The following is a 27866-nucleotide window of genomic DNA, read 5'->3' as shown; positions in this document are numbered from 1 at the left end:
ACTCTCCATAGGGCAAATTTTTTTTTTGGAGAAAAAGGCTCACACACATTTAATCATGTGCAAAGCTATCTGACCTAAAAGTACTTTTCATGGCATATGAATAAAACAGGATTTCAAGTGAAAAAAAAAAAAAAGCAGCTAGTCTCAAATGACAATTCTTTACTTTTTTCAACAAAACTAGATTATTGAGCTGTAATATATTCATCTTTTACTTTAAGCAATTAGTTAAAACCAAAAACACCCCATTCGCTGGCCTCTAAAAAACTGAACTCAAACTAACAGGGCAGTCAGCTCAATTAGAAGGCATGGAACTGATGAAAAAAATAAGCTAGATTATATTCTAGCCTCATTGTCAAGATCAGATGTCAAGCTACTTCACCATAATTACCTGCTTAAAAATTTAATGATGCTTCAGCATGAATTTGAAAACGAAAGACACTGTTATCAACCATTGAGAATTTTTTTAAATGAAAGAACGCTTTGTGCCCTGCCTCCATTTCAACAAAACAGCTAAGTGTGAGAGCCATGTAAACTATCCAAATCCTCTAATCAGCGACATTATTAGAGACAACAAAAGGACTAAGAGGACCCTTATGTAATTCAACTCTAAATCTGGACTGATTCAGTTACATTATTTCTGGAATCTACCATATAGTGATATACAGCCAACAGAACAAAAGAAGACAATTTTTTGGCAGATCACAGTTAACCCTAAGGGCAATTTACCATACATAATTGCTAAAACAATATTATTCTCAAGATCAAAGATTTGCTGATTAATAAATAAAAATCCAAGAGTGTATGTCTGCCTATGGGACTTAGTTATCAATTAGATCAAGTTGACCCCGAAGGAAGGGGGAAATGCTTAACTAATATGCATTTTAATAATAACCACTGACAAATGAGGAAAAATAAATGCTTACTTTTTTACATTTTATTTATTTATTTTTAAATTTATTACAGATGTCACCTTTTCCCCCCATTAGTCCCCTCTACTCTGCTCAATAAATGCTTATTAATGAAAGACTGGAGGAAAAATGTTATATGATGAAAACAAACACTTTCATCTACTTTTTAAAAGTAGACACTTGTATCTTTCACAAATCACCAATATTTAGGTTCTAAAAGAAGCATATACACCATGTAGGTTAAAATAATGTAAATTTTAAAATTAAAATATTTATGATCTAAAAATAATTATAAACTAACTTGGTCAGTCTGAGTGTTTTGCAATGGAAGAGATGTTAGAAGGTGAAAAGGAAATGTAATACTGCTTCTGCCTTCATGGCAACTGTGATCTAACGCATGACATTCATTCTGTGGCTCAACTCATTTCAATTGTTTTTGTTTAATGACATGAAAAAGGAAATCTTTCCACAAAACCTTTGAGTAGCAAATTTGTACTGGTATGAGGGGAACTGTATTTCAAAGTAGAAAAAAAAAGCATACACACATACATCTGAACAAAAGGAACAGATCAGAAAAACTTAGTAACTGTCTTGTAACCGAACCCATTTTAAGGAAATAGCTTTTTTCCTGAATTTATTTCTAAAACAATCAATAAGAAAGTCCAGTGGGGGAACTGCAATGCCTTTACAATAAACAGAAGAAAAGGAAAGGATATAGTATCTTTAATTCTTAAAACAATATTTAAAAAGAAAACTCCATCATAGACTTAAAGCCCATTTCCCCATACCGTTTTATTTTTCACAACCATCCCCCAAGACCTGGTGTCCAAACTGCCTTTGAGTTGTTCCTGGAATGTGTACAGCTGGCTTCATGGGCCTAATGGCACTGGTTCCAGAGAGGTTGGTGAAAATATTAAGGCATCAAGGGACTGAGGCTATATTTACTAATACTGAGATGTGGTTTTGATGAAGAAAACCCCAAATTCAAATAGTTATTAAACATTTGTTTTTGAAATGCTCTGCTGCCTGATAGAATGCAGTCATTCCCCTCCCCGCAACTCAGTCTGAATGGGCTCTAACTACAGCAGGATGTCCCCACCGACCCAGGCTGTCCCCACCGACACAGGCTGTCCCCACAGACACAGGCTGTCCCCACCGACACAGGCTGTCCCCACCGACACAGGCTGTCCCCACAGACACAGGCTGTCCCCACCGACACAGGCTGTCCCCACCGACACAGGCTGTCCCCATAGACACAGGCTGTCCCCACCGACACAGGCTGTCCCCACAGACACAGGCTGTCCCCACAGACACAGGCTGTCCCCACCGACACAGGCTGTCCCCACAGACACAGGCTGTCCCCACAGACACAGGCTGTCCCCATAGACACAGGCTGTCCCCACCGACACAGGCTGTCCCCACCGACACAGGCTGTCCCCACCGACACAGGCTGTCCCCACTGACACAGGCTGTCCCCATAGACACAGGCTGTCCCCACAGACACAGGCTGTCCCCACCGACACAGGCTGTCCCCACAGACACAGGCTGTCCCCACCGACACAGGCTGTCCCCATAGACACAGGCTGTCCCCACAGACACAGGCTGTCCCCATAGACACAGGCTGTCCCCATAGACACAGGCTGTCCCCACAGACACAGGCTGTCCCCCCAACACAGGCTGTCCCCACAGACACAGGCTGTCCCCACCGACACAGGCTGTCCCCACAGACACAGGCTGTCCCCACAGACACAGGCTGTCCCCATAGACACAGGCTGTCCCCATAGACACAGGCTGTCACCACAGACACAGGCTGTCCCCATAGACACAGGCTGTCCCCACAGACACAGGCTGTCCCCACAGACACAGGCTGTCACCACCGACACAGGCTGTCCCCACAGACACAGGCTGTCCCCACCGACACAGGCTGTCCCCACAGACACAGGCTGTCCCCACCGTCACAGGCTGTCCCCACCGACACAGGCTGTCCCCACAGACACAGGCTGTCCCCACCGACACAGGCTGTCCCCACCGACACAGGCTGTCCCCACAGACACAGGCTGTCCCCACAGACACAGGCTGTCCCCACAGACACAGGCAGTCCCCACCGACACAGGCTGTCCCCATAGACACAGGCTGTCCCCACCGACACAGGCTGTCCCCATAGACACAGGCTGTCCCCATAGACACAGAGCATGGGAACCAGAGGGTGAAGATATCAGCAGAAGACAGTAGGTACTTTCTTTTTGTTCGTCACTTAAAGGAGGGTGTTGCTGAACCAGCACACTTCTTTTCAAACCATATCACATATGAAATACACTTGTTTATATCTGATTTTGATAATGTACAATATATATTTTTGCCTTGGTTGCGGATTTACATAGATGGTTTAAAAAGCTCCTAAAACCCAACCATGTTGACATGCAGACAATGGGACTGTCCACTATATTGATTTTCCTTACCTCAACATCCTTTTTCAGTTTCTCCAGGAACACCTTTTTGTTGTCATCATCAATATAAATCTTTTGGCCCTCATTAATGAAATCATTATCCTTTAAAGTTGGCAGTTCTTTGGCCTAAAACAAATGAACAAAAGAATGAGAAAGAAGCTTGAGTGAGATCTATTCTAGAGAACACCAACACCTGCTAACCCTGGAGGTTAAGTTTCTACTCCTGGAAACAGAGTTTGTTTGCCCTGTTCACTACAGGGGTCTTACCCAAGGCACAAATGTGAGGTGGCTTGAGTACCGCAAGGGGGCACTAGTGAGCTATGGCTGCTGGAAGCATTCCCACTAGGAATGGAGGGTGAGATATACACCATATTATAAGGCTTTTGTAACAGATCTCACGGTTTCCTTAGGAATGAACATGACTGCTTTCTTAGATTCACTTTCTTACAAGAAGTCTTCTAAGTATAGAATTTGTATTCTTGGAATTGTCAGGAACCCTCAATTTTCTTACTGGTACAACCCAACTGCACATCCCCAACACGTTCTGGGTAGCCTTTGCTGGGGTCAGGTTACAAATAACATGTTATCTTGTCTCAGAAAAACACCATCCATAATCGTATCTAATTTTTGAGTCGGGGAGACTATGTACCCAGAGATTAGCCATCTGCCCTTCCAAGCCTGCCTACTCCCATGTAGAAGGAAATTGTGTTTTCATTTGTACAATTTCAAAGGGAAATGTATTATTTTAGCATAAAACATTCGGATATGAAGTTCTACCCTTTACAAATAAACAAGAGGGTGGTGAGCTGGCAACTAAAACTGGACTTAGGTTATACAACACAAAATAATGCGGCTATGAAAACATGGGTCTCAAGCAGGAAAAAATGCTAGCTTGTGCTGTAGGATAATACAGGCATATAAATTTAAAATAGTGTGGATAATTCTATTTAACTTTGTAAAACCTGCATTTTGTGAGAGTTCAAGATCATTCAAAACTCCTCCCCACTCCTTTCAGATAACCTAGCTTACTTGCACTTGAAACGAATCCAACATAATATATTCTTTCTTAATATACTAATGAATGCCTGAATGGTTCTCTTTTCCATAGTGTGAACTATATGAAAAAAAAAATCCAAGAAAAGAACATATTCTCCTTCTGTTCCCCATCCCTTCACCCCCCCTTATTCCAAACAATAAAAGAAAACTCACTGGGCATTACTACCATTTCAAACGCCTGCTCTGCTCACTTCCCCCCTGTTTTATAAGGTATACACACATGTGTAAACTACTCACATCTATGTGTACACATTATATAGTGTGTAAGTCTAAATTGGTAGCTTTGCTAATGTTGAGAAAATTTGAACAGTTTTGCGATTTTGAATTTGATATAGCTACTGTCAAAATAATTACTCTTACAAAACAGGTATAGCAAAGCTCAGAAATCCAAAGATCCAATTCATGTATAAGAATGCAAAGATGAGCAGGTCAACATTTCTAGTCTAAAGGCACAAAAGCAAGTGGGCTGAAAACCGGGCAGCTTAAGTACATAAAATGTACAGGGAAATAACACGATTCTTGGGGAGAGGGGGAGGAGACTTGCAAATACTTTTATGGCGAGTCATAGAGTCTCAAGGAAATGAAAACACAGCACCTTTCTCCACAGAAACACGAGAGGGGCCAAATCCCCTAAATTTGTCATTAATAATTTAAAAATAAAGTAATAAATGTAAAAGAAAACCCTAAACTTAAAGAGAGCACATTAATGTTAAATGTTTCAATCCATCACACTGGATCCTTCCTTCTTCTTCCATGAGAACTATAAACACAATGACGTTACACCATGAGGAGAAATGCGGGATCTGGAGTTTAACAAGCTCATTCAAGGGGCAGCGAGGCCTGCCACAAACACAAACCTGGAAGGGCCTTAGGAAAAGGGGTTGAAGACAGATGGATGCACAAAAACTGAGAGGGAGAATGATTGTGATTCTCCAGGTAGACAACCTGGGCATTTCTATGTTTTGGGGTGTGTATGTGGGGGGTGTTAAAAGCAAGATATCTGCCTTAACTCCACAACTCATTTTACATGTGTAAAAAAGAAGGGGAGAGGGCCTTTCTGTGTGAGAGAGACACCCGAAGGCAGTACACGACACCTCCGTAGGTGTCGCAACAGCAGGCGCATTCATGCAGATGAACGCAGCCCAGGTTCGCCCCAGCAGCATGACCTCCTGTGACCAGCAAAGCAACACTCTGGACACCCAGGACCACACTACTAAGTGGACGTAAGGGCTTATACGATTGAAAGGCTCAAGAGGCAAAGGTAGAGCCTCAGCAGGGCAGCTGCTAGAGGAATCCAACACTGGCCTAAAAACACCCACCCCATTGTGTCTGGGATGGCAGAGCACTTAGCAGCACCAGGGTTTTGGAGACCTAAATCCTGAGCTTCCAATCCTGGTTCCACCCCTTACTTGCCAGGAACCAGGGCTGGGTTTCTGGACCTTCTCTAGACAGTTGCCTTATATGCAGAATGGGGATGCACCAGCAGCAGCAGCAACCTTAGGCCCGTGCTAACGAGCACCTAACGTGCATCAGTTTACTTAAGTGCTTCATCTCATTTACTCCCTGCAACCACCTTAACTCTCATTCTGAAGCTCATTGTACAAGACGAGGAAACTGAGCTTACATAGATTACACAACTTAACAAGGTCTCACAGCCCAGAAGGCGAGCCTGGTCAGCCAGTTATGCGGAGATGGGAACCCAGGCTGTCTGACGCGTAGTCACTTGGCTAAAGTGGAGTTGTTCTGAAAACTCAACCAAAACCTGAGTGACAAATGTAAATAGGGAGTGGCACTTATTATCACCATCAGCTTCACCATCATCTTTATAAGCATTCACTACATTGCATGGATTTAAAACTGGTATTGCCCTGGCCCACGTGGCTCAGTTGGCTGGAGCGTTGTCCTGCACCCTGAAAGGTGGTAGGTTTGATTCCCGGTCAGGGCACATGCCCAGGTTTCAGGTTCAATCTCCAGTCAGGGCAGGTGAGGGAGGCAACCGATCGATGGTTCTCTCTTACATCGATGTTTCTCTCTCCCTCTTCACCATCCTCTCTCTAAAAATCAATAACAAACAAACAAACCCCAAAATAAAACTGGTATTAACGATTGATAGTGCATACAACATATTTTCTTTTAAAAATAACTTTAAATCAGCCATTCTTTTCTACTAAGAACTAGATGACAAAGATAAAAGAAAACCTTCCTGCTTACCTTTTAAAAAAATGTCAAGCTCCCTCTGATAGTTGCTCTCTCTGAGCAACATTTATATTTAAAACTCCATTTACAAAAAGAGATGAAAATTATTACGCTATGAATTAATAAGCTTAAAGCTGCGGTGTCACGCTGCCCACAAAGGTGGCAAAGGTGATGCCTGCAAAGCAGCCCGGAAACCACCGTGGGCAGCGATGGCGTCTGCCCTTTGCTTTGCAACACTGGATTACTTGCACTTAGGAGTGTTTTGAAAGCCTCAAAGTCACTGGTCTGGTTACTTAATGGGTGTCTTTCCTACTCTTTCTAGTTCAAAGCAGAGCCAGCCGGGAGGTGGAACAAACCATTGGAGCTAAAGACATCAGGTCAGAAACACTTCTTAACTGTGGACTCTCCAAGGCTGGTGTCCAGCCAGCAGTCAGCAACCTTTCTAAAGTGATAGCAGGTTAAGTCTTTATTTATTCACTCGGAATTAAGTTCTCCTGCCAGTTCCCTGTAGATTGGGAGCCTCCACGTGTGAGGGGGGACTTGCAGTACCACGCACGGCACATGCCAAGGAGGGCGAGGCATGGCGGGCCCTGCTGTGCCACCTCGGCAGCAGGCCCAGCCCTGGGCTGCAACTACGCCTGGGCCCCGGGAGCTGCTCCCAGGCCTGGCTGGCGGAGTGAGGCTGTGGAGTTCAGCACAGCCCCAGGTTCACGAGGCAAAGTGACTGTCCCTTTTGCATGAGGTCATTTCACGTCACATCCATCTCTACCAATGTGACGTGAAAACGCACAAACACAGCTACAAGCATAAGCAGAGAGACACCGTTCCTCCTGCCACTTAGCCGTCCTGCTTCCACTGTTTGGGTAACATTAGCAGATGAATACCCCTCACACTTTCCTGCCGGGTGATGCCAGACCACAGTCCAGGCTTCAACTTAGGACACAGACGGAAGCCTGAGGTTATGAGCACAGACTAGATCCAGCCACCTGGGTTATATCTCAGCTCCTCCAGTTATTAGCTGTGTGAGTTTGAACAAGTTACTTAACCTCTCAGTTGCCTCATCTTTAATTGGGGTTAGCAATCAGCACTGTTCATGTGTGTAAAAAGCTTAGGGCAGTGCTTGCCACATGGAGGGTTATTCTTGCTATTTGCTGGTCATGGTCCCAAGTGGGGCTTGCAGTGTTTAGAGTAAAGCTCATCAGCGCTAAATCCAGAGCAAGTCTGAAAACAAACAAACATGTTGGTATATGGAACTAGTTGTGATATACTGAACCAGCTGCTTAATGTGCCCGGGCCTCAGTTTCCTTATCTATATAATGGGAAGTTAGTAATACCTACCTAATAGGGCTAGCATATGAACTAAATGAAACAAAACATACAGTGCTTGGCAATAAGAACTCGCTCTATATTAGTTCGTGTCTTAGTTACACATAAGCCATAACCGATATTGTTAAAATAGTGTGTTTCTTACTAGTGAAGAATAGACTTATCCTTTTTTTATCCTTCCTGCTTTTTTAAAGAAATAAGCTCTTTAAACTTGGGATACCAATAACCTAGACCATATTTACCATTTCCTTTGTTTTCAGGTTTTATTGTTAGTCACAAACGTCTCACATGAATTTTCTACATATTGTCTTTACATTTTGGAGATACTTTCTTTCCCTGCTGCACACAAACCTACCACACACAAGTGCAAGGTCATTATTTCATTTCCCTGCATCAGACATGGGGACATAGAGGTGCATTAGGTGCATTAAAGGCGACACTGGCCAGAGGCTCTGACCCCCTGCCGTGCTGCTCCATCCTTGCTCTCGGAACCTCCCTGTGAACTGTCCTGGCTAGAGGAACCTCTGTGGGCCACTGCAAAGCTTCTCCAATCGGAAAACCTCACTGAAAATGCCCTTATTGAGAGTCTAATGAGAGTAAAATGTTGCTATATAATAATAAAAAGTGGGTAAATTAACTTCTTAGAGTAATAAAACATCTAAATTTCTATTTAATAATATGGAATAAAATTTAGTAATTTTAAATATATGGCCAAAGACAGAAATTTGCTGACTCTTGTCTTACCTTAATTTTCCATGGGTAGTTTTCCTCAGTGAGTACATCATAAGATGGGTAATTTAGTGAATGCTATTTTGCTGGCCTAAAGCAAACATTCACTAACTGAAATCTTGTAGCCAGAAAACATTAACCAAAGTACTATAGTGTAATAAACTCATTGGGAACATAACTTGCTATGAGGGGTAAAAAGAAAACTGTTTCAGTATAACATGTTTCTCCCTTTCTGTAACTACATTATTGGGTGAAAAGTTTTTGGTTTCTTTTAAAACACTGTGTTATAGGCTGTTCCTCAGCAAGTCTATATTCTTCAATAGAAAGAAGCACATTATGTAACAATATTGGTCATGATCAAAATGACTTATATGTCACTAAGACATGAATGAGCATCGACGACAGAGTTAAGATTTACACAACTGCCTCAGAGCTTGAAGATACCCAACGTCTGAAGATAATATTTTAAATGTATAAATGCTTCCGAATATAAGTAGTTACTTATTCCCCAGTGCTCAATAAAAATCTACATGATCTTAAAGGACAGATTTGGCCAGGATTAAGATAAAAAAGAAATATGCAGAACTAACAGCTACAAAGTTTAGAGCTCTCATTTTTAGAAATGAACATGTGCTATGTGGCCAGCTCAGCAGGCAAAGACCCAGGAGTGAAGGCGGAGAGCAGCCGCGGATTCTGGGAGGCAGAGGAGGCACGGAGCTCCACTCTTCCCAACAGAAAGGCGGAGAGGAGATAAAACAAGGCATTGGAATTCCCCCTCTAACATAAAAATATTTAGCACTTTTAATAACCACTTTCAATCACTGAAAATTTTGCAGATTCTCTGAAAACCAACCACACAAAAAATAAATGCTTATCAAAAGGATTTACATTTTCTATTTGTTTCAAATGGAAATTAATCTGTTTACTTATTTCATTAGGTTCTGTGTGTTGTGTCTGAATGCTGTCATATTCACAAAGTTTAGTAATATTGGACATTTTAAAAGTTAGTAAAACCAGAAATTACACAGAAATTTTATTTTACTGAGTTGTTAAAATCTAATTAACTTTTAGATGACTCAAACTTTTAAAAAAAATCACAGATATTTGAAACCTGTATTCACATTCAAAAACATAACTTCTAATATACATAATTCAAACTAATATGAGACTGAATTTTTATCACCATTCTACAATTACATTAAATTATACAAAAATAGCCTATTACATTTTAAATGGCCATTAACAATAGGGAAAAAATACATGTATTTGAAGTGCACAGAGCCAAAATCTATAGCCTACAGAACCAATTTTTTTTTTTTTTTAGTGTGGATGGAAACCTTAGCAGGGAGATAAACTGTACTCCTGTCACACTTGAGTGTTTAACGCAAACAGGATTTTGGTACCAGAAGGTTTCAATGCAAAGGATAATACACAGCATAGTACCCTGTGATTAAAGGACTTGTATTTCAGAAAGAAATGAATTTTTGTTCGATGTGCTCATTTGGCAACCCATTTAAAAGAAGTCTAATTGTAAGCCTTGATGTCAAAGATTGCTGCTTGGTGTCCCTTTGATGGGCCATGTTGTGACACTTGGAGCTGAATACACAACATAAAAAATATGTACTAATTACTGTCTCATGTTAGGAACTGATTTACTTGTTGCTACAAGCTCACCTAAATGAAAATAAACTTTGCAAAAAGACTAAATCCCTTTTCACCAAGCTTGCCAAAAAAACAAAACAAAACAAAAGAAAAACTTCATAAAAGTCTTAGAAACTATACTCCAGAAATATTTCTGTAAGGGAGAGAATTTTAGGTAATCCTGACATTGGAGCTAGGATAACGATAATTTGATTGAATATATGTGGTATCAATTTTGGGGTAATAAGAGATGTTAGAGATTTATAATAAAATCAGTTCTGCTTCTCAAAAATATCCAAGCCACAAATTTGATACATGAAAAGGCAAATTTGTGAACATGGGTACAAATACATACAGAAATAGTAGGGGTTACAGGTGTTTTCTCACAAAAGCACATACAACAACCTCCTTTAACAACGTAAGCAGAATGTCTGTACAAGTTCATGGCTTGGGAAACGATCCAATAGTTCAATGATAACTTATAATTTCCACAAGGAGAATGCGTACATTTGTGACTAGCACCTGAATACGAGTTCTTATTTTGAATGTGATCGTTTTATATGTAAATATAGAAAGAGAACATATCTCAACATACTTGTGAATAAACAGTGCTACAATCAAGAAGCACAAAACTGGGTGAGCCCTAACCTATTTTTGCAATTTGGAACTGTTAAGGCAGGCAGAACACAGCTGCTGGTTATTTATCGTCCCTAAAATTTCCAAACTAACATTAAAAAAGTGATATTTATTCCTCTTCTAATATTGTCACACTTTTCAGAACATAATGGCTCTTTAAGTGGCCATGCCAAAGGTGGCAGTTCGGTTTTCCTCCACAGGCTGTGCTAAAGTAGTTAAGCTGCATACAAAATCCACAAAATAGATGGTTACAATCTGATCGGAAGATTCTGCTGCATGGACATCGATGGTGATACTCTAAAAAAATCTTAGAATCTGAAAACTTAACAAGTTTGCTAAGTCCTATAGTTTCTAGGTTAATACTAACCCAGTGGACATCATAATTTTATTACTTCAACAATTATACATCTGCAGCAGCGTGGCTTAAATTCAGGCAACGTACTACATTTTGGAAGTCTTCTCTCTACTCCAAGTCTTTCTGGAACTAACCGGATAAGAGCTGTCAGCTTAAAAAAAAAAAAAATCTCACATCTGACAGCACTGCTCCATGTGTGCTTGGGATCTCTAAGTTGAGTTCATTCAAGTGAAAAAATTAATCTAAGGCAATTGAGACTTTATACAGACTGGCTTGAGGCGTTTATCGCTGTCATCAGGAAGATGCTCACGAGTCATGTGCATGTGATCTTTCTTTTTCACACACGGCTCCTTCCAGTTGGGAGAGATTCCAAATGAACTGACTCTTAAAACTCCCAGAATAACCCCTATGGTTTACATCAGAGGGCTCTGAAGGCTTGCTCAGACATCTGCTGACACAATATGATGGTTCAGAACATTTTTTCCATTAGTAACAGCAATCGCCTTAGCCTATACCTAACACAGACAGGGTTTTGGTGGCTGCCAACTCCAGGACTTCTCCAAGTCAAGCCTGCAGCTGAGGTGCACCTCGGAGGAGGGGAACATTTCATTTGAAACCAGAGATTCTTATAAACACGGAAGTACGAGGACCAATGATACGACCAAATCCTTTAATTTTACAAGTGAGGACAAAGTCAAATGATTTATCCCCAGACCCCAAACTTCCATTAATGGCAGAGCAGGGGCTGGGACTCAGTGCCCCTAACACTATGTTTGGGGTCTTTCTCCCAAAGCCCCCTTTAATAAAGCATCTGTGGGCCACAGAGCCGATGTTACCAGCGCTGCCTTTCATGTGAGGTCTGAGGAACAGGCCCTGCCTCTGCTCTGAGGGGGAACTTCCCCTGTACTTTGGGTGTCTGGGGAGGTGTTCCTCACAGTGGCTGGCAAGCAGAAGTGATTCGCTTCCACTTTGGAAGAAAAGAAATTTTACAGAAGGCTAAAGCATCCACTGGGCCAGGCCTAGAACCTGGACAACCCCCCCTTTAAATGACCATCCGCAAACAGGGGAAAGGAAGAAGCAGTTTTTAGCTGATGGCCAAAGAAAGATTCCCAGAAGGACAGGCGGCTGTGCTTTTGTGCCCCGCGCTCCGAGCCTGGCATCGCGACTCGTTCGGTTACCTTTAACTGCAGCCTGAAGAACCAGATAGAGGTAGTAATTAATTATAATGTGTAACAATTTAAAGATCACAAAAGAAATGCTGAAAACTGCTTCAGGAAAGCATTTTTCGGTGTAAGGGTATTAACAATCAATTCTCCTTGAACCTTCAGTCAGTAATAGGTAAAATGTCAGCGAGGGTGACAGTCACTTAATTGCCAGTGCAATTCACAATGCCTAAGAATCGACAAGGCGGCTTGTTGTAGCCCATTATCAAAGTGTCAACAATGATTATTGCCAATATAGTTATACAAATGCCAATTGCAGGGCAGCTGTTTTCTTTCAAATGGGTTCCAGGGAGAAGGTTATATGTTAAAAGGAATCTTCTTATTGGGACCCTCTGACTCCACTACACAGCCTTTACTTTACCTAATAAAATCAGACATGAGTTTTGAGAAGAACTGTGCAGAACGATGAACAAAATGCATATTTGTGTAAATCCCCAGGACTCGCTTTCTCAAAAACATGGGCTTTTTAAAGAGTCGGGTCAAATCCCTCAGAAATCAAGTGAGTCCAGTTATGTTTTCTTTTACTTCCCCGGATTCCCTGCTGAGTAGCTTGCTTGCTGGCAGCATGCTAAGGCTGTCATTTGGTAAAAAGCAGTTCGCTCAGCTATAATTACTAATTTGATGTCACACTGGAATTGCAGCGCAGCTGTGAAAAGATCGACCACCAGGGAGATTCGCATTTCTCTGTCTCATTTAGAGGAGGCTAAACTGCTGGAGCTGTGAATGGAAGATGCCCTTCCATTAAAAAGGAAAGAATGAAAGAATAAAACAAGTCATAGCAGCTGTCAGAATTTGAAAACGGTTTAAAAAAAAAAGAAAAGTGCCGTTCTACTTTTTTTTTTTTTAAATTCAAGACATCTGTACATGCATGTTCTGATACTTGTTGCCATGAAAGTGATCCCATTTTTTGTTGGAATATAACTTCTTTATTTCCTTCAGTTTCACCTTCATTATTATGCTAATGCAAATCATACTAATTACATGTCAAGCTGAAATCGAAGGGAAGGGGCTTGTCTGCGCTATATCACTAAGTATTTGAAATGACAGTTTTAAAACTTGTCACCAAGTTAAAAGCATAGGGAATTAAAGCAGTTATAATGAGTCAAATGAAGAAAAACAAAGAACCAGATTATGAGTTAAGCGATGTTGATGGAGATTCTCTATGAAAATTGTTCTCTGCACCAGGATAACCATTTTGTAGAGAACGTGGTTACACAATGATAGCAATGGAAATAATATTCTTACAAATCATTTGGTTTCATGTAGAAAACAAATATTTTTAGCCATCTTCCAAATATTTCTAATTAAGATAACAGTGATAAAATTTAGTTTTATTTGTGAAGACAAAAAATAGCATGTTTTCTGGACAAGTAAAAAATAGTAACTGATCATGGAGAGAAAACCTGATCATTGGTGCAAAAAAGAAGTGCAAAAATTTGGGGGGGACTTAAAAACCCAATGGGTTTATGAGTTCCGCTCCATTAATACATTTGTTTTTGTGTGTTATAGTTGAGTCAATGTTACCTCATTGTGGCTGCCATCTCCAAGAGACCTCATCTCCTATTGCAGGCACACTGTCCTCCATCCATTACCAATTTTAATTACTCTCACATTCCGTATCTTCCAGAGACTATCTCTTGGCCCTTCCCAGGAGCACTTACAACCTAGGACAGGGCGTGGTTTGAGGCACCTCTTCTTCTGGAAGAAGAGCTTTCATGAATTCCAAGCCCAGAAAGTAAAGCACAATCCTTCCCCAGGCGACTGTGTAGGTGACTGTAATGTACACAGTGTCAGCTATAGGGACGTGGGACGCAGCCACAAACATGCCTGCTTTCCACAAATGGAGGAAATAGGAATGGGCTGTTTTGCCAACAGAGTATGAAACCAAATAATTTATTTCACTACTTTTTATTGTTAAATCAAAACTCAGAATGTTCGTACCGTATTTAACTCCAAAATAATGTTTTTGTTAGTATAGTGAATATTTCCTTCTTCATCTTTATGATTTATAGGATTCATATGTATTTAAAAAAATATATATTTTTATTGATTTCAGAGAGGAAGGGAGAGGGAGAGAGACATAGAAACATCAATGATGAGAGAGAATCATTGACCAGCTGCCTCCTGCACACCTCACACTGGGGCTCAAGCCTGCAACCCGGGCATGTGCCATGCTGGCCGGGCTCATATGTATTTTTGATAATATGTCCTTTAAATAAAGGAGAGAGAACTCCCAGACATTTAGAGTAGCACATGTAGCATAGTTAGAAAGGTGAGCTCTGGGCTGGAACCCCGGCTCCAGTCACATCGTAACTATGGGACCTTGGACAAGTCACTCAACCTGATCAGTAACTTCATTTATGCAAAGGAAGTACCAGCAGTAATAGCACCGACCTCACAAGGTGGTTGTAAGGATCACATACCCAAATTCATGTAAAAGTTAAAAGTGTTTGGCACTTGGTATGCACTGAACAGATGTCAGTTGTTATTACTTACCTTTATACTTCCCAATATATTGAGATTAACATTAAAAAAAAAAATAAGCCCCAGATTAAGATAAAGTTTCTCCTCTGCCGCTAATTGTGTGAAACAGCATGGGAGCTCGATTTTCCCTCTCAAATCTGTCCCAGGTGGGAGGGGGGCACTGGACTCGGGTCTCTCAAGGCCCCTCCTGTCTCTGCCTTTCCAAGCCCCCCTCCAAAGGAGATGTTCTGAGGAATAATTGGCACAAAGTACAAAGAGGGTAAAAGCACCCTGCATTATTCTCAGGAAAGGGTTTCTGTTAAAGAAATCATATAGCCTCCTGTTTTTTCACAGAAACCTATGCCAATAAAGGGCTAAACATTTCTGGGGAGGCGGGCAGCGGAACTGTGGTGAACGCCATGGGTTTCTGGAAAGTATGGGGTCCCCCAGGTTGGGCGTGGAGGGAAAGACAGGTAAATGAAAGTTCTGCTTCTGAGGAAATATTACAGCTATGAGGACATCAAATACTTGTGGCTTTCCTTCACGCAGGTCCTTGCTTTATAACTCAGACTTCAGCAACAGCCATTCCATTAGCTGTAACTGTCTTTCTCGGCATTGGTTATTGTCAAAGCGGACCCAGTCCTTGGTGATGAGTCCTGAAGACATCCAAACGATGAAAACAGAGGAATAAAGGCCGCTAGCAAAGGTCTCAAGGGACTTGGGAATGAAGTGAAAACAGAGCAACCAACAAGGAATGCTGGATGCCGTCACATCCACAGTTCTTACTCAGGGGCTGGCTTCCTGTTACGATGCTGAAAAGTCTGGGGGGCCCTTTAAACAGTCTAGCGATTTGCTCCTAGGAGAAAACCCCAATAGTATGAAACCTCTGAGTTTCTCATGGACTAACACTTAAGTCCCTACTTGAGTGCTTTGACACCTGGAAGAAATGCTTAGTCATAGCAACAGGGAAGCCGACAGTCCACTGTTTCTGCTTCTTTGGCCAAAGCCGATGCCTTCAGAGTGATTTATGTGGAGGTTGGAAGTGTAAAAATATATTCACTACTGTACAATAAACACACAAGTGGTCAAAGAAGGACCTACCATTTCATTTTCCTCTTCTCTCTTCTTAACCCACTGCTATCTGGCTTCTGCTACACCCCCCCACCCACCCCCCATTGTCACTGACAAGGAAGGTTGCCAGTGAGTTCCCTGTTGACAAGTCCAATTGATAATAAATCACTCAGTCCTCATCCTGCCTAACCTTGCAGAAGCATCCGATACTGGGTAAGTTCTCTCCCTCTGGTTTCTGGGACAATATTAAGAGTGCAAATTTCATGAGAGAGGGGGCATTTTTCACTGAGGCACTTCTCATAATGCTTGGCAAAACGCTTGCTCATTACAGATGCTTAATAAATACTCGGAAAATGATCCAGACTTCCCTGGGTCATCTCCTATGTCTTTGGCTGATCTTTTGCAAGTCTCTCTTCCTTTATCCATCAGCCATAAATGATGATGTCCCTCTGAGCCGGCTCCAGACATGCTTCTCCTCCTGCTCCTTACACTCGTCCCGAGTGACCTCATCGACTTCCCTGTCTGCTGATCATCCTTCCCATGAGGTTTCCCAGGCCATTTCTTCCAGTCAAAACTCTCTGCAGCCTCTCATGCCTATTGGGCACCTCTGTTCTGATGCCACATGACATTTCAAACTACTCCTTCCACTCTGCTCCCTCTCCCAGACAGTGAAATCAACACCCAACTATCCAAACCAGACACTTGGGAGCCACCCTTAATCCCGCCCTCCCTCCACACACGCTCCCTGGAACCATTCACCTCCCACATTCAATCTCTGGGTTCTTTTCCTAAATTGCTCTGTAATCTATCATATTCCAATGTCCTAGCTCAGATCAACATCTCATCTGGGTTATTTCAACAGCCTCTCCACTGGTCCAGCTTCCTGGCTCCATCTCACCCTCCAGCTAAAGCACCAAGCACACCCCCCCTGTGCTCATGCGCATGCTGCTCTGATGGCCTTTGCCCTGGCTAATTCCTACTTATCCTTCAAGTTTCTACATGCCACCTCTTCCAGAAAGCCTTTCTTGGCCCCACCAAGCTGGAGTCAGGCGCTCTTGCTACGTGCTTCCTATGGAAGTACTTATCACATGACACTGTTACTTCCTATTAATACATCTCCTGCTAGATGTATCTGCATGGTTCATTATTTTAGCCCCTGAAGCTAGGATAGTAACCATAGAGACATTCACAAACCTTCTGAATGAACTAGATTTCCAGATCCATAAAACTCAAACAGAACTGAATTATATCATCCTGAAAGAATTTAATTTCAAAAACAAAAACCTGAGCCCCAGCTTTCAGATGGTTTATTTTAAAAAAAAGAAGAAAAAAAAGACACTTCTCAAGGTGAGGAATAATGACTGAGAGTATAGAGATGCCTATCATATAAGCAATGTCAATTTCAGTCAAAGCACTTCCCAAATTCTTAATCAAATTGACTGACGCTAAATCTGTCTATAATCTTGCATAATAAACTAAATGTACTTTAAATTTCCTACTGTCCAGTGACTCAGGGAAACATAAAAAGACAAAGTCTCCTGCCTAATTCTTTAAGTGAAAAATACTCGAATCAAATCTGAACATTTTATAGTTGGAAAGGAGTGTAAAGCTAATGCAAGTCAACATTTTACAGGTGAGAAACTGGGGCGCACAGAGGCAGAGAAACTTGCTAGGTCACACCCGGCTACTCAGTGGTCAAGTGTAGGGTTAGGACCCTGCTGCTGAGCTGTGCCTGCCAGTGTTGATCATAAGTTACTGCGCAGGCGGCGGCATTTTCAAGACCACATTGCACATGAACTGTTTCTTCCAACTGCACTGAAACTAATAACCACTTCATTATTCAGCCAAGAGGGATGGACAGCTGATCTGAGGAAGAGAGGTGAAGTGAAACACTCCAGTTCAAAAATGTGCTTCTCTGGTGCACACAGGAAAAAGCACAGTGGCGGAAGTCAGAGGAAGGATGAAAGGAGAGGTCCTGTTCGAGCACGCCCCTAGGATCATAGTGAGGGGTATGTCAGGGCACTTACCTTCTCTTTGTCACTAGCTTCTCTAGCCACTGTAGAGCCCTGAAACACAAAGAAACAATAAAAGCTTGCACGTGAGAGGCCCTGTATTTCATGCTTAAAATGTGCAAACGTCCCAGGGCAGAGCACGACTATAAATGAGCGCCAGCTCTGCTTTGGCGCTCGTCCTGCGTGAGCTCTGTCCCCTGCCTGGTCACTGCTCTGCCTGGTCTGCAGGTGTTCCTGTCCACTCCCTCCGAGCCTTTCCCTGTCACGTCACCTGTGCTGCCTTCTCCCTGGTCCTTGTTTCCCTGCTGGAAATCAGGCGATCACTGGGACGGTCACTTACTAAACACTGGATCAAAACCACACTCTCCTTTTTGCATCAATGGCCAGAAATGGTTGGTGTAATGATATTCAAAGGTGAAGCGGGCTACCTGCTGGCCGCAGCGACCACTGGGGCGTCAGATGCCTCTTATCCCGCATCCTGTCTTCCAGATGTGGGCCCGTCCTCGCCCTCTGACTGCCTCGCTCCCGTTTTAGTTACTGATGATCACGTTCTCCTCAGTTACTATGAGAGGGACCCCTGTGGTGCTTTCTGTCCCCCTTCCCCTTAGAGATCCCTTCACAACACCTTTACATGCACCCCTTCCGGGCCAGGGACCAGGGGTGGGCACAGAGGTATAAAGAGGAAGAAAACGCAGCGCTTGATCTCAGCAATCTCCCCTCTACTGCACTGGTTTCCAGATCGATGCCTCCGGGCTCGGGGTGGTCCCGGACGACCGAGTCCATCTCAGATGCTTACAGGGGGCTTTGGGGTGGAGTTCCAGCAGAGGAATTTTCCTTTGTTTGTGGAAGATTTTAAAGTGAAAGAAAAGTTGGGAAACAAATGGCCAGTGAATTCCTAACTATGACAGTACAAGAACTGCTTAAGCTTGGCGTTCCCCAGTGACCACTGCGGTGCCTCACACAGTTAATGCTCGGCGTTCACCAGATAATCGGCTGGAGAAGGATCACAGACCAGTTCCCTCTCTCCCTCCCCCTCAGCACTGGACACCCGAACTACACAGGGTCAGGGAGCGACTCGCTGACCTGACTACCTCCTACACAGCCACGTATTGCCCTGGAATACTTGCATTAGCCAATCATTAACAGAACTTACATATGACTGGGGGGGAATTAAAGTAGCTTCTAGATGGGCTATTCTTTAAAAAAAATCAAAATTTTTATTCCATAACCATCTCCCATTTAAGCAGCTTAGGCACTGATGAGGATGTGTGTAACTCACAGATGAGGAGATGCAGTCTGAGGAGACGCCTGTTTTGGGGAAGGGAGCGGAGACCAGGCCGGAGTCTCCCCCGGTCCATTCTCCATCCTCCTGGTGCTCAGCACTCCCCGGCCTGGTAGGTCTGAGAGACCCTGCTGCCAGCCCAGGGAAAGTGCTCGAAGTTTCTTGGGGATATGTCAGGGGGGCACTGACCCACCAAATGAAGATGGACAGTGTGAATCGTTCGTGAAGGAAAACCTGCGGCCTGTTCCACACCGCAGCGCAGGCTCTCCGCACGGCGGAGTCAGCAGCCATCACTTAACAACGGTCTGTATTCGTTCCTTTAGGGATCCTTGAATACAGACCACAAATATCTTCCTTTGTTCACTGATTTCTAACAAAGAATGTCCCCAAATGGAAAAGAAAGGGGGGGGGGGCACTGCTTATGCTACTGGGTAGAGGAAAAAACGATTTATTCCTTTTTGTATCTTTAACCAAGTTTTTGGTCAGTGCTTTTTCTTTTTTTTTTTCCTACAGGATATCCCTGTTTAGGATTCTCTGTGAGGCTTCATCTCTGTGTAAATGCAGATCATTAGCCTGTAAAAATCTCACCCAAGTTTAAATGAACTCAGAATAAAAAAACTAAAACAAAAAATAGAAAAGTAAGGTCAGTAAGTTAAGGTCAAGAGTTAGAGCCATGAAATGATGCCAGATGTCCAGGTTCCATCACAACTGAAAGTACTGGCAAAACAGAACCATCTATTCCGTAAGCTAAAAAGGGAGATGAAACCATAAAGTCCAAAGCAAGTTAAAACTACAATATCCAGTCTACAAGTATAATTTACGTCAAGATATATTTACTAGATACACTATCTTAGACATGTCAGGGGGATAAAAAAGTAAATAGGATAAAAAATTTGGCTTTAAGGCACTTACTGACTAGCAGAATGGGTAAGATAACCAAAATGCATTGGCCAATTCTGTATGCTATCCATCATGCTGCACTTGACATGTACATATTTCATTTAATCCTCACAACAACCCATCAAAGGTAGGTAAAATTATCCCCATCTTACAGATGAAGAAATTGAGGCTTATAAAGGCTCAACAACTTGCACACAGCTGACAAGTGATAAAACCAGGACATGTGGCTTTAGAGGTCACTCTGGCATCTCCCGTGGGAGAGTCAGACCAGTGAACAGAGCTTTGTGACAGAGCTGGTGTCAAAGAGCCCTGTGTGGCGGCTGGAATTTCCACCAGGGGCAATTGCAGTGAACAAAGTGGCTTTGGCTTGAAGACAGCACAGACCAAGGCTGTATTTGGAAAGCCTGGACAGTTCATGTGAACTCCAGAAGGTAGGAGATAAACCTAGACAATGTTCCCTTCCTTAGACCAACATTTCTCAAAGTGTGTGGGTCAGCACTCTGGGGTCCCAAGACCCTCTCGGGGGTCTGCAAAGTCAAAACTACCTTTATGATAATAATGAGATGTTATTTGCCTTGCTCACTGTCTTGATATTTGTGTGAATATTGCAAAAACAATGGTGGGTGAAACTGCTGGCAGCTTAGGACAAATCCAGCAGTGGTACCAAATGGCACTAGTAGAGTTTGTCATAATATATCTGTATCTGTATCTGTATCTGTATCTGTATCTGTATCTGTATCTGTATCTAAATACACAAATGTGCCCTGGCCGGCTTGGCTCAGTGGATAGAGCATCAGCCTGCGGACTGAAGGGTCCCAGGTTCGATTCCGGCCAAGGGCACATGCCTGGGTTGCGGGCTTGATCCCCAGTAGGGGGCGTGCAGGAGGCAGCCGATCAATGATTCTCTCTCATCATAGATGTTTCTATCTCTCTCTCCTTCTCCCTTCCTCTCTGAAATCAATAAAGAAATATTATATATATATATATATATATATATATATATATATATATATATATAAATAAAATAAATACACAAATGTCCTGAGGAAGCAATGAAATTCGTTTTTGTTAAATCTTGACCCTGGGGTAGACATCTTTTCAATATTCTGTGTGGGAAGTATGCATAAAGCACTTCTGCTTAAAAAAAGAAATGGTTTAAGAACAGTCATTTTTGTGATGGTTTGAGTTATGAGTTGAACTAGCTAGTTTTTTATGAAACAACATTTTTACTTGAAAGAACAACTGACAATCTATATTTATTTATATCTGGGCTTTTGTCAGATATTTGTTCTAAGATAACTGAAGCTTCTGGGCTATAGGCCATGTGCAGGGGGACTGTGTGCTGCCGCTTCACGGAAAACAACTAATAGGACTTTGTAGCCAGTGGTAAAATCTCAGCTTTTAGGTAAAAACTAGAGGCCCGGTGCATGGATTAGTGCACCGGTGGGGTCCCTCAGCCTGGCCTGCGTGGATAGGGCCAAAACCGGCTCCCCAACATCCCCCGAGGTGTCCTGGATTGCAAGAGGGTGCAGGCCAGGCCGAGGGACGAATCCGTGCACTGGGCCTCTAGTATGCATATAAGATCTTCGGTTAATCTCTTCCCGCCCTTCCCCCCTCCCCCTTTCCCTCTGAGATTCATCAGTCTGTTCCATGTTTCCATACCTGTGGTTTCTGCTCCTACGTTGAGCATCTGCCCCCTGGTGGTCAGTGCATGTCATAGCTACCGGCCATTGGCTGGTCAGCTGGTCACTTAGGCTTTTATATTTATAGATTAGAAATTTTAAAATACTGATAATGGGAAGAGCATGTAACTCAGTGACCCCATCCGTTCCAAATGACCAAAGCATGATGTATTCAGACCAATGCATGCAAACAGACCAATGGCTTCAAATGAAGAGAGTACAAATGTGACTGCAGATTCCACATTCCACACAAGCTTTGACAAACTGCCATTTGTCAGGTGTTTGAATATCAAAAAACAATACACAAATTTCTGAAAAAGTTATTAAAACTCATGTTTCTCCTTTTCCTATTACATATTTGCGTAAGGTCTGACTTTCTTCATACACTTCAATAACAATAGACTGACAACAGAACCAGGTAAGACATTTAACCATCTCATATTTAATAAAAGTCAGACATTACAGAGATTTGCAAAAATGTAAAACAATGCCACGTGTCTCAATAATGTTTTTATTTGAAAGATACTGTATTTTTCATAAAAATAAGCTAACATGCAACTATTTCATTATTTTAAATAAATTGAGTATTTAAAAATTTCTCATATTAATTTCTAACCCTGCAAATATCAATAGACATAACCTACATAAGCACATTTTTGGGGGGATCCTCTTTTAAGAGTGTGAAGGAGTCTAAGATAAAAACTGTGGGATCCAGTGATGAAGGCCAACGTTTGGCAAACGTTTTCTGAAAAGGGTAAGAGGGTAAATGTTTCAGGCTGTGTGGTCCCAAACAATCTCTGAGATAACTACTCAATTCTGCCATTACAGCACTCAGGCAACCACACACAACACAGAAACAATGGGCATGGCGATATTCCAATAAAACTTTATTTACAAAAATGGCCAAGTTGGATTTGCCATGCAAGCAGATCACAGTGGCCGAATCCTAACTTGGACATTCTGCCTCTAAGTCAGTGATCCGAGAAGTCGGATCATCTTACTCCCCTCAAAATTTCCAGTGGTCGCCACTCACTCTCAATGTCTTTGAAATAGCTTGTCTCAGGGTTGTTCCCTCTGCCAGGAATGTTCTCCCTCAGCTCATTCCCTCGCCTCCTTCAGGTCTGCTCCACGCAGCTTCTCAGTGAAACCTTACCTGACACCCTATTTAGAACTGCCTCCCTTCTCCCTCTTCCCTGTCTTTACTTCTATCCATAGCTCTTACTACTACTTCCTAACATACTATGTAATGTACTCACTACTTTCACTTTTTGTCTGTCTTTACCCACCAGAAAGTCAGCTCCTTGAGTGAAGTTTTGCTTTGTATTGTTCATCACTATTCCTAGCATCTAAAAACAGTGCCTGGCATGTGGCTGGAGTTCAATAAATACATGTTGAATAAACTAGACATGGTATCTCTAATATGTACAGTGTCTTCCGGTAAACCCAGCGAGTGATCCTTGGTTAACATGAGGAAGTGCACTGCTGGTTGCCTGGTGGCTTTGAGCTCTGAGCTCCTCCACCGGTGGAGAACGTCCAGCTCAAGGGCCGTAAAAGGCCTGAGAAATCATCTGGTCTGGCCCTGCCAAGGCATTAGGGGTGAGTTAATTAAATGTTTGACCAACTATAGCAGGCTAAGCTTTAAGTTGTTAATTTTGTATGGCCCGAGAATAATGTTATAAATATACAAATGGCCCTCGGCAGAAAAAAGGTTCCCCATCCCGGTGTTTAGCATGATCATTTCCAACATTTACAATGTGGATGAGTAAGCTTAATTACTTAAGAAGAATTAATAAAATGAATCTCACCTTTAAGTCGTATTTCCTATATACAGATAAACGGTGGCTGAACACATTTCTTGTAACAATCACATATATTTCAACTCCATCAACATTAAGCCGGTACATGCCCAAGAATTGGGGAAGAAGGGTAATTCCATGACATTCCACTATATACTGCATAGGAGAGAAAGAAAAAGGGAAAAAAATTGTCCAATCAAAAGATGGGCTTTCAGATGTAAAATGTAACTCTTCTGCCTCTGGTGTTTATACAAAGTGACCCTCCAATCATGAAGGTCCTATTTATAGAAAATAACCATGTTTATACTGCTTAATACAGGATCTGTGTTATATATATATTAGAGGCCTGGTGCACAAAATTCATGCATGGGGGGTGGGGGGGTAGTTCCCTCAGCTTGGCCTGGACCCTCTCGCAATCTGGGACCCCCTCGGACGTCCCTCTTGCAACCCGGGACTGCTGGCTCCTAACCGCTCGCCTGCCTGCCTCATTGCCCCTAACCACCTCTGCCTGCCTGCCTGATTGCCCCTAACCTCTCTGCCTGCCTGCCTGCCTGATCACCCCTAACTGCTTGCCTGCCAGCCTGATTGCCCCTAACCACTCTGCCTGCCTGCCTGATCACCCCTAACTGTGTCTGCCTTGGCCCCACCGCCATGGCTTCGTCCGGAAGGATGTCCAGAATGACGTCTGGAAGGTCGTTCGGCTGTCTGGTCTAATTAGCATATTATGCTTTTATTATTACAGATATATATGAAAATTTGAACTTTGTATCCAAAGATATATTTTTTGCCTAACATTTTATACTAGTTTGCAAAGCCAAAACTTGGATATAACAGTGATTGGTTCTTTCTGTGAGTCCTTTAAAGTGAAATTAATTACACTCTACTGAGGGCCTCCATCTTCCTTCCCTAAAGCTTTGATAATGACTTATGGGTTATCTTTGCTTTTTTCCTTTTTATAAAATAATTACATTGCTTGAATTTCTCTCTTTTCAATGAACATTTTAAGAATTAGAATGCCCTTTCAAACTTTCTAGTGCTAAACACTGTCTATCATCAACTCTTGATAATATTAACCATCTTAAGAGGTATTTTTTTGTTTTGTTTTGTTTTTTGAGTCTTAGTTTTTATTATTAAAGAAAAGATGAACAGCATCAGTATGGTTAGCTCTTTGCCACCTAGAGTTTGGCACATTTTAAAGATGCTCCTGCCCTTTTTCTTTTTTTAATCTTACTAACCATAATTGAGCTACATTTAAATGTTTTTTCCTTTTTATTAGATTTATCAGGGTGATACTGCTTAACAAAATTATGCAGGTTTCAGGTCCACAATTCCACAACACATCATCTGTATACTGTATAGTGTGTTCACCACCCCAAGTCAAGTCTCCTTCCATCACCATTTATACCCCCATTCCCTCCTCTACCTCCCCCCATCCCCTCTCCCCCAGCAATCCTTACACTGTTGTCTGTGCCCATGAGTTTTTTCCTCTCTCTTTTTTCTTGAGCTACATATTTTAATTTGATGTATTTTCTGAGTATACTTTCATCTCAAGTTGTTCTTAATTTGAAGTCAGATCAGTGGAATATTTTCCACTTCTTTCCTTTTAAAAAAAAGTAAATTAACTTCAGTTTTGTTAACACGAAATAGGTGGTAAAGAGGTCCTGGCTGAAGAGGAAATGCCTCCACTCTGCTCTAAAGAACTCAACGAGGTTGTTGTCCCTCAGCTCTGAATCTGTAGATGGCTGGATGGGCCTTAGGAACAGGGAGACCATGGGAGCCTACGTTGTGCTACATTGCATAATAAGCCCAGTGGAAAGAACACAGGTTTGTGAGCCAGAGAGATGTGTCCTGGTGCCTCCATTTGCCAGCTGTGGGATCTCGGGCAAGTTACTAAATCACTCATCACTTTAGTTTCATTTTCTGAAAGTGGACACCATAATATTTACTTCGAGGTTATTGTGAGGGTTGCAGATAATAGTGGGTCAAAATATGCCACTCGGTGCCCGTGGACTCTACTATATTCTTCCTCCTACTGCAGATGACAATGATAACTATTATTTTTATTCAAAACTCTGGTAAGAAACTTTAGTGCTATACCTACCTGTTGCTTTATGCTCCAAGCCGACTCATAGACATGTACTTGTGTCTACTCTGAGGGGAACCCTGTTTAGGTGTTTTGGGGGCCCTGAGGGGCCCACACCAGATTCAGTTTGGCCACTTAACCCCGCTTTGTGCTCTTCTGCTCAGATTATTCTCATCAGGGCCTATCTTTGAAAAGTCCTGCCAGTAGAAGATGTCTCTTTGACCAAAATCTCTGTGCATACTAACCATAATTCCTGTTGATGAGTATGTTAAAGGGCCCTCTGAATGCTATACAGGAAATCACTGACAAGCTTTTTTTTTTTTCCCAAGGAAAAACACACATACAGATTACATTCTACAACTCCTCTACCTTTAAGATTAAATAAATTACTACATATAATAAATAGACAAATATGAACTACTGTGTCAGCAAATTTCTACGTGTACTCATTCTCAAAGGCATGGCTCTTTTATGAGACTTTGATGACCACCTTGAAAAAATAGATTTAATAACCTTGTAACTCCTGAGTATATAAATATGTACAAAACCACAAACCATATCAAAGCCTACCATATTAGATTCCTGTAGTGCCAAGCTGTAGTTGGTGCCAAAGGTTTAGTAAACATTTACAGGTCAAAACTTTACAGAAGAAAATTCTACCCAGTGATTGAATTTCTGGGTGGGGGCCCTGGGAAAAGGGTGCACTTTCATTGCAGGGAGGCCATTTCATTGGGTCTGTGAACATCGGGGGTGGGGGGATCACTGTATGACATGTCCTTGCTTGTTGTTGATACAAAGGGGCCTGAATGTTAATCCTCTCAGATTCTTCCACAGCTGACCCAGGAAATGCTGTGCACAAACCCTAATTCCATGGGCAAATCCATAAGAATTTCCACAAGAAGGGAGTTGGAGGCAATTCTGCAGCCAGGGAGATTTGAGAGTCACAGCCACAGCTTTAGCTGGGCTCTCGACATGACTCAGCCACATCTCGCTGCAGGGAGCTCTCTGGGTCCAGTCACGGGCTGTGTGACCTGGGTGACTCAGTCAACCTCCCGTGTCTCCGTATTTGTAGGAGAGGGGTGATAATAGTACGGGGTACCTAGGGTTTTTGTAAAGAATGTGAAGAGCAAGAAAACGAGACTGGGGGACTGCCAATGACTCAAGAAGGAGCAAGAGGGAACCAAGGCCGAGGAGTGAGGGGCGGAGAAGGAAAGGGGTGAGGAAGGGAGACAGCCAAGGACGGCCTATGCATGCCTACAATGCTCTCTGAGAAATGGACTCCATTTTAAATGCATAATGTAAACTCCCAATCTCAAGGACTTTCATAAAACAAAGACTTTCCAAAAATCAACAATGTTGCATAGTATGTATTTGTTTATAAAGTGAGGCAATCTTTTGTAAATATTATAAAAACACTGAAAAATTATAGTTCTCACTCTTGTTGCTTTTAGGATCAAAACTCTGAGCACTTTCCCTTCAATAACTTAAACACTATTGATTCATTAATTAACTTGTAAATAAATACTTCAAAAATAAATAGTAAGGTGGAATCGAGGGCACTATCATATTGTGCCTTTCTTAAAATAATCAATAATTTGGCACAAGCATCTTCTTTTTTGGAGAGTTACAAAACATCCTCAGCATCTATTAATTTCTTTGTAACATTTTTTCATTTGATCACAAGACAATCTAAGGAATCTTGGCTCCCTCCCTTCTGCATGCTTAATTTCCAGATTGCAAGAATGGAGAACTACCCACTTAATCCTGAAGGCCACTCTTTAAGAAAGGTAAACATATTTCTTTCACTTTCAACCACTGCCTTGATGTAGTCACAAGGCAGTGCTTCTCCACTGGCAAGGGACAAGATTAACACGAGTGTGAGTGGTGCCCGCTACCTGCTATATTAATGTCTTCTGTTTACAGACTTGACAGGTGCAGCGCTTCAGTGTGTCCTGTCAGACTGCTTTCTAGAAGTCAGATGAATCTGAGGTCCCAAGGGAGATATAGCCACAAGGGGACCAAACTCGACTCTGGTCATCCATGTGTGGCTCAGAAACTGA

At 42.2% G+C, this 27866-nt stretch overlaps 1 protein-coding gene across 2 annotated transcripts in view; it reads right to left on the bottom strand.

Moving 5' to 3' along the window:
* The window catches only part of PIP4K2A (phosphatidylinositol-5-phosphate 4-kinase type 2 alpha), a 165655-nt gene that overhangs the window by 10487 nt on the left and 127302 nt on the right, over positions 1-27866 (bottom strand). The window contains exons 5-7 of one of the 2 annotated variants that reach the window (XM_079770645.1): positions 23733-23879; positions 18079-18117; positions 3368-3481 (exon numbers count right to left, since the gene is read on the bottom strand). In XM_079770645.1, coding sequence (XP_079626771.1) covers positions 3368-3481; positions 18079-18117; positions 23733-23879 — 300 coding nt within the window. The remainder of the gene's footprint in view (positions 1-3367; positions 3482-18078; positions 18118-23732; positions 23880-27866) is intronic. The other variant, XM_079770646.1, reaches the window with a different exon arrangement.

The sequence above is a fragment of the Cnephaeus nilssonii genome, assembly GCF_951640355.1.
Source record: "Cnephaeus nilssonii genome assembly, chromosome: 1".
Lineage (NCBI taxonomy): Eukaryota > Metazoa > Chordata > Mammalia > Chiroptera > Vespertilionidae > Cnephaeus > Cnephaeus nilssonii.
Note: the sequence above shows the minus strand (reverse complement) of the source record. Positions and strands in the feature narration are given on the sequence as shown.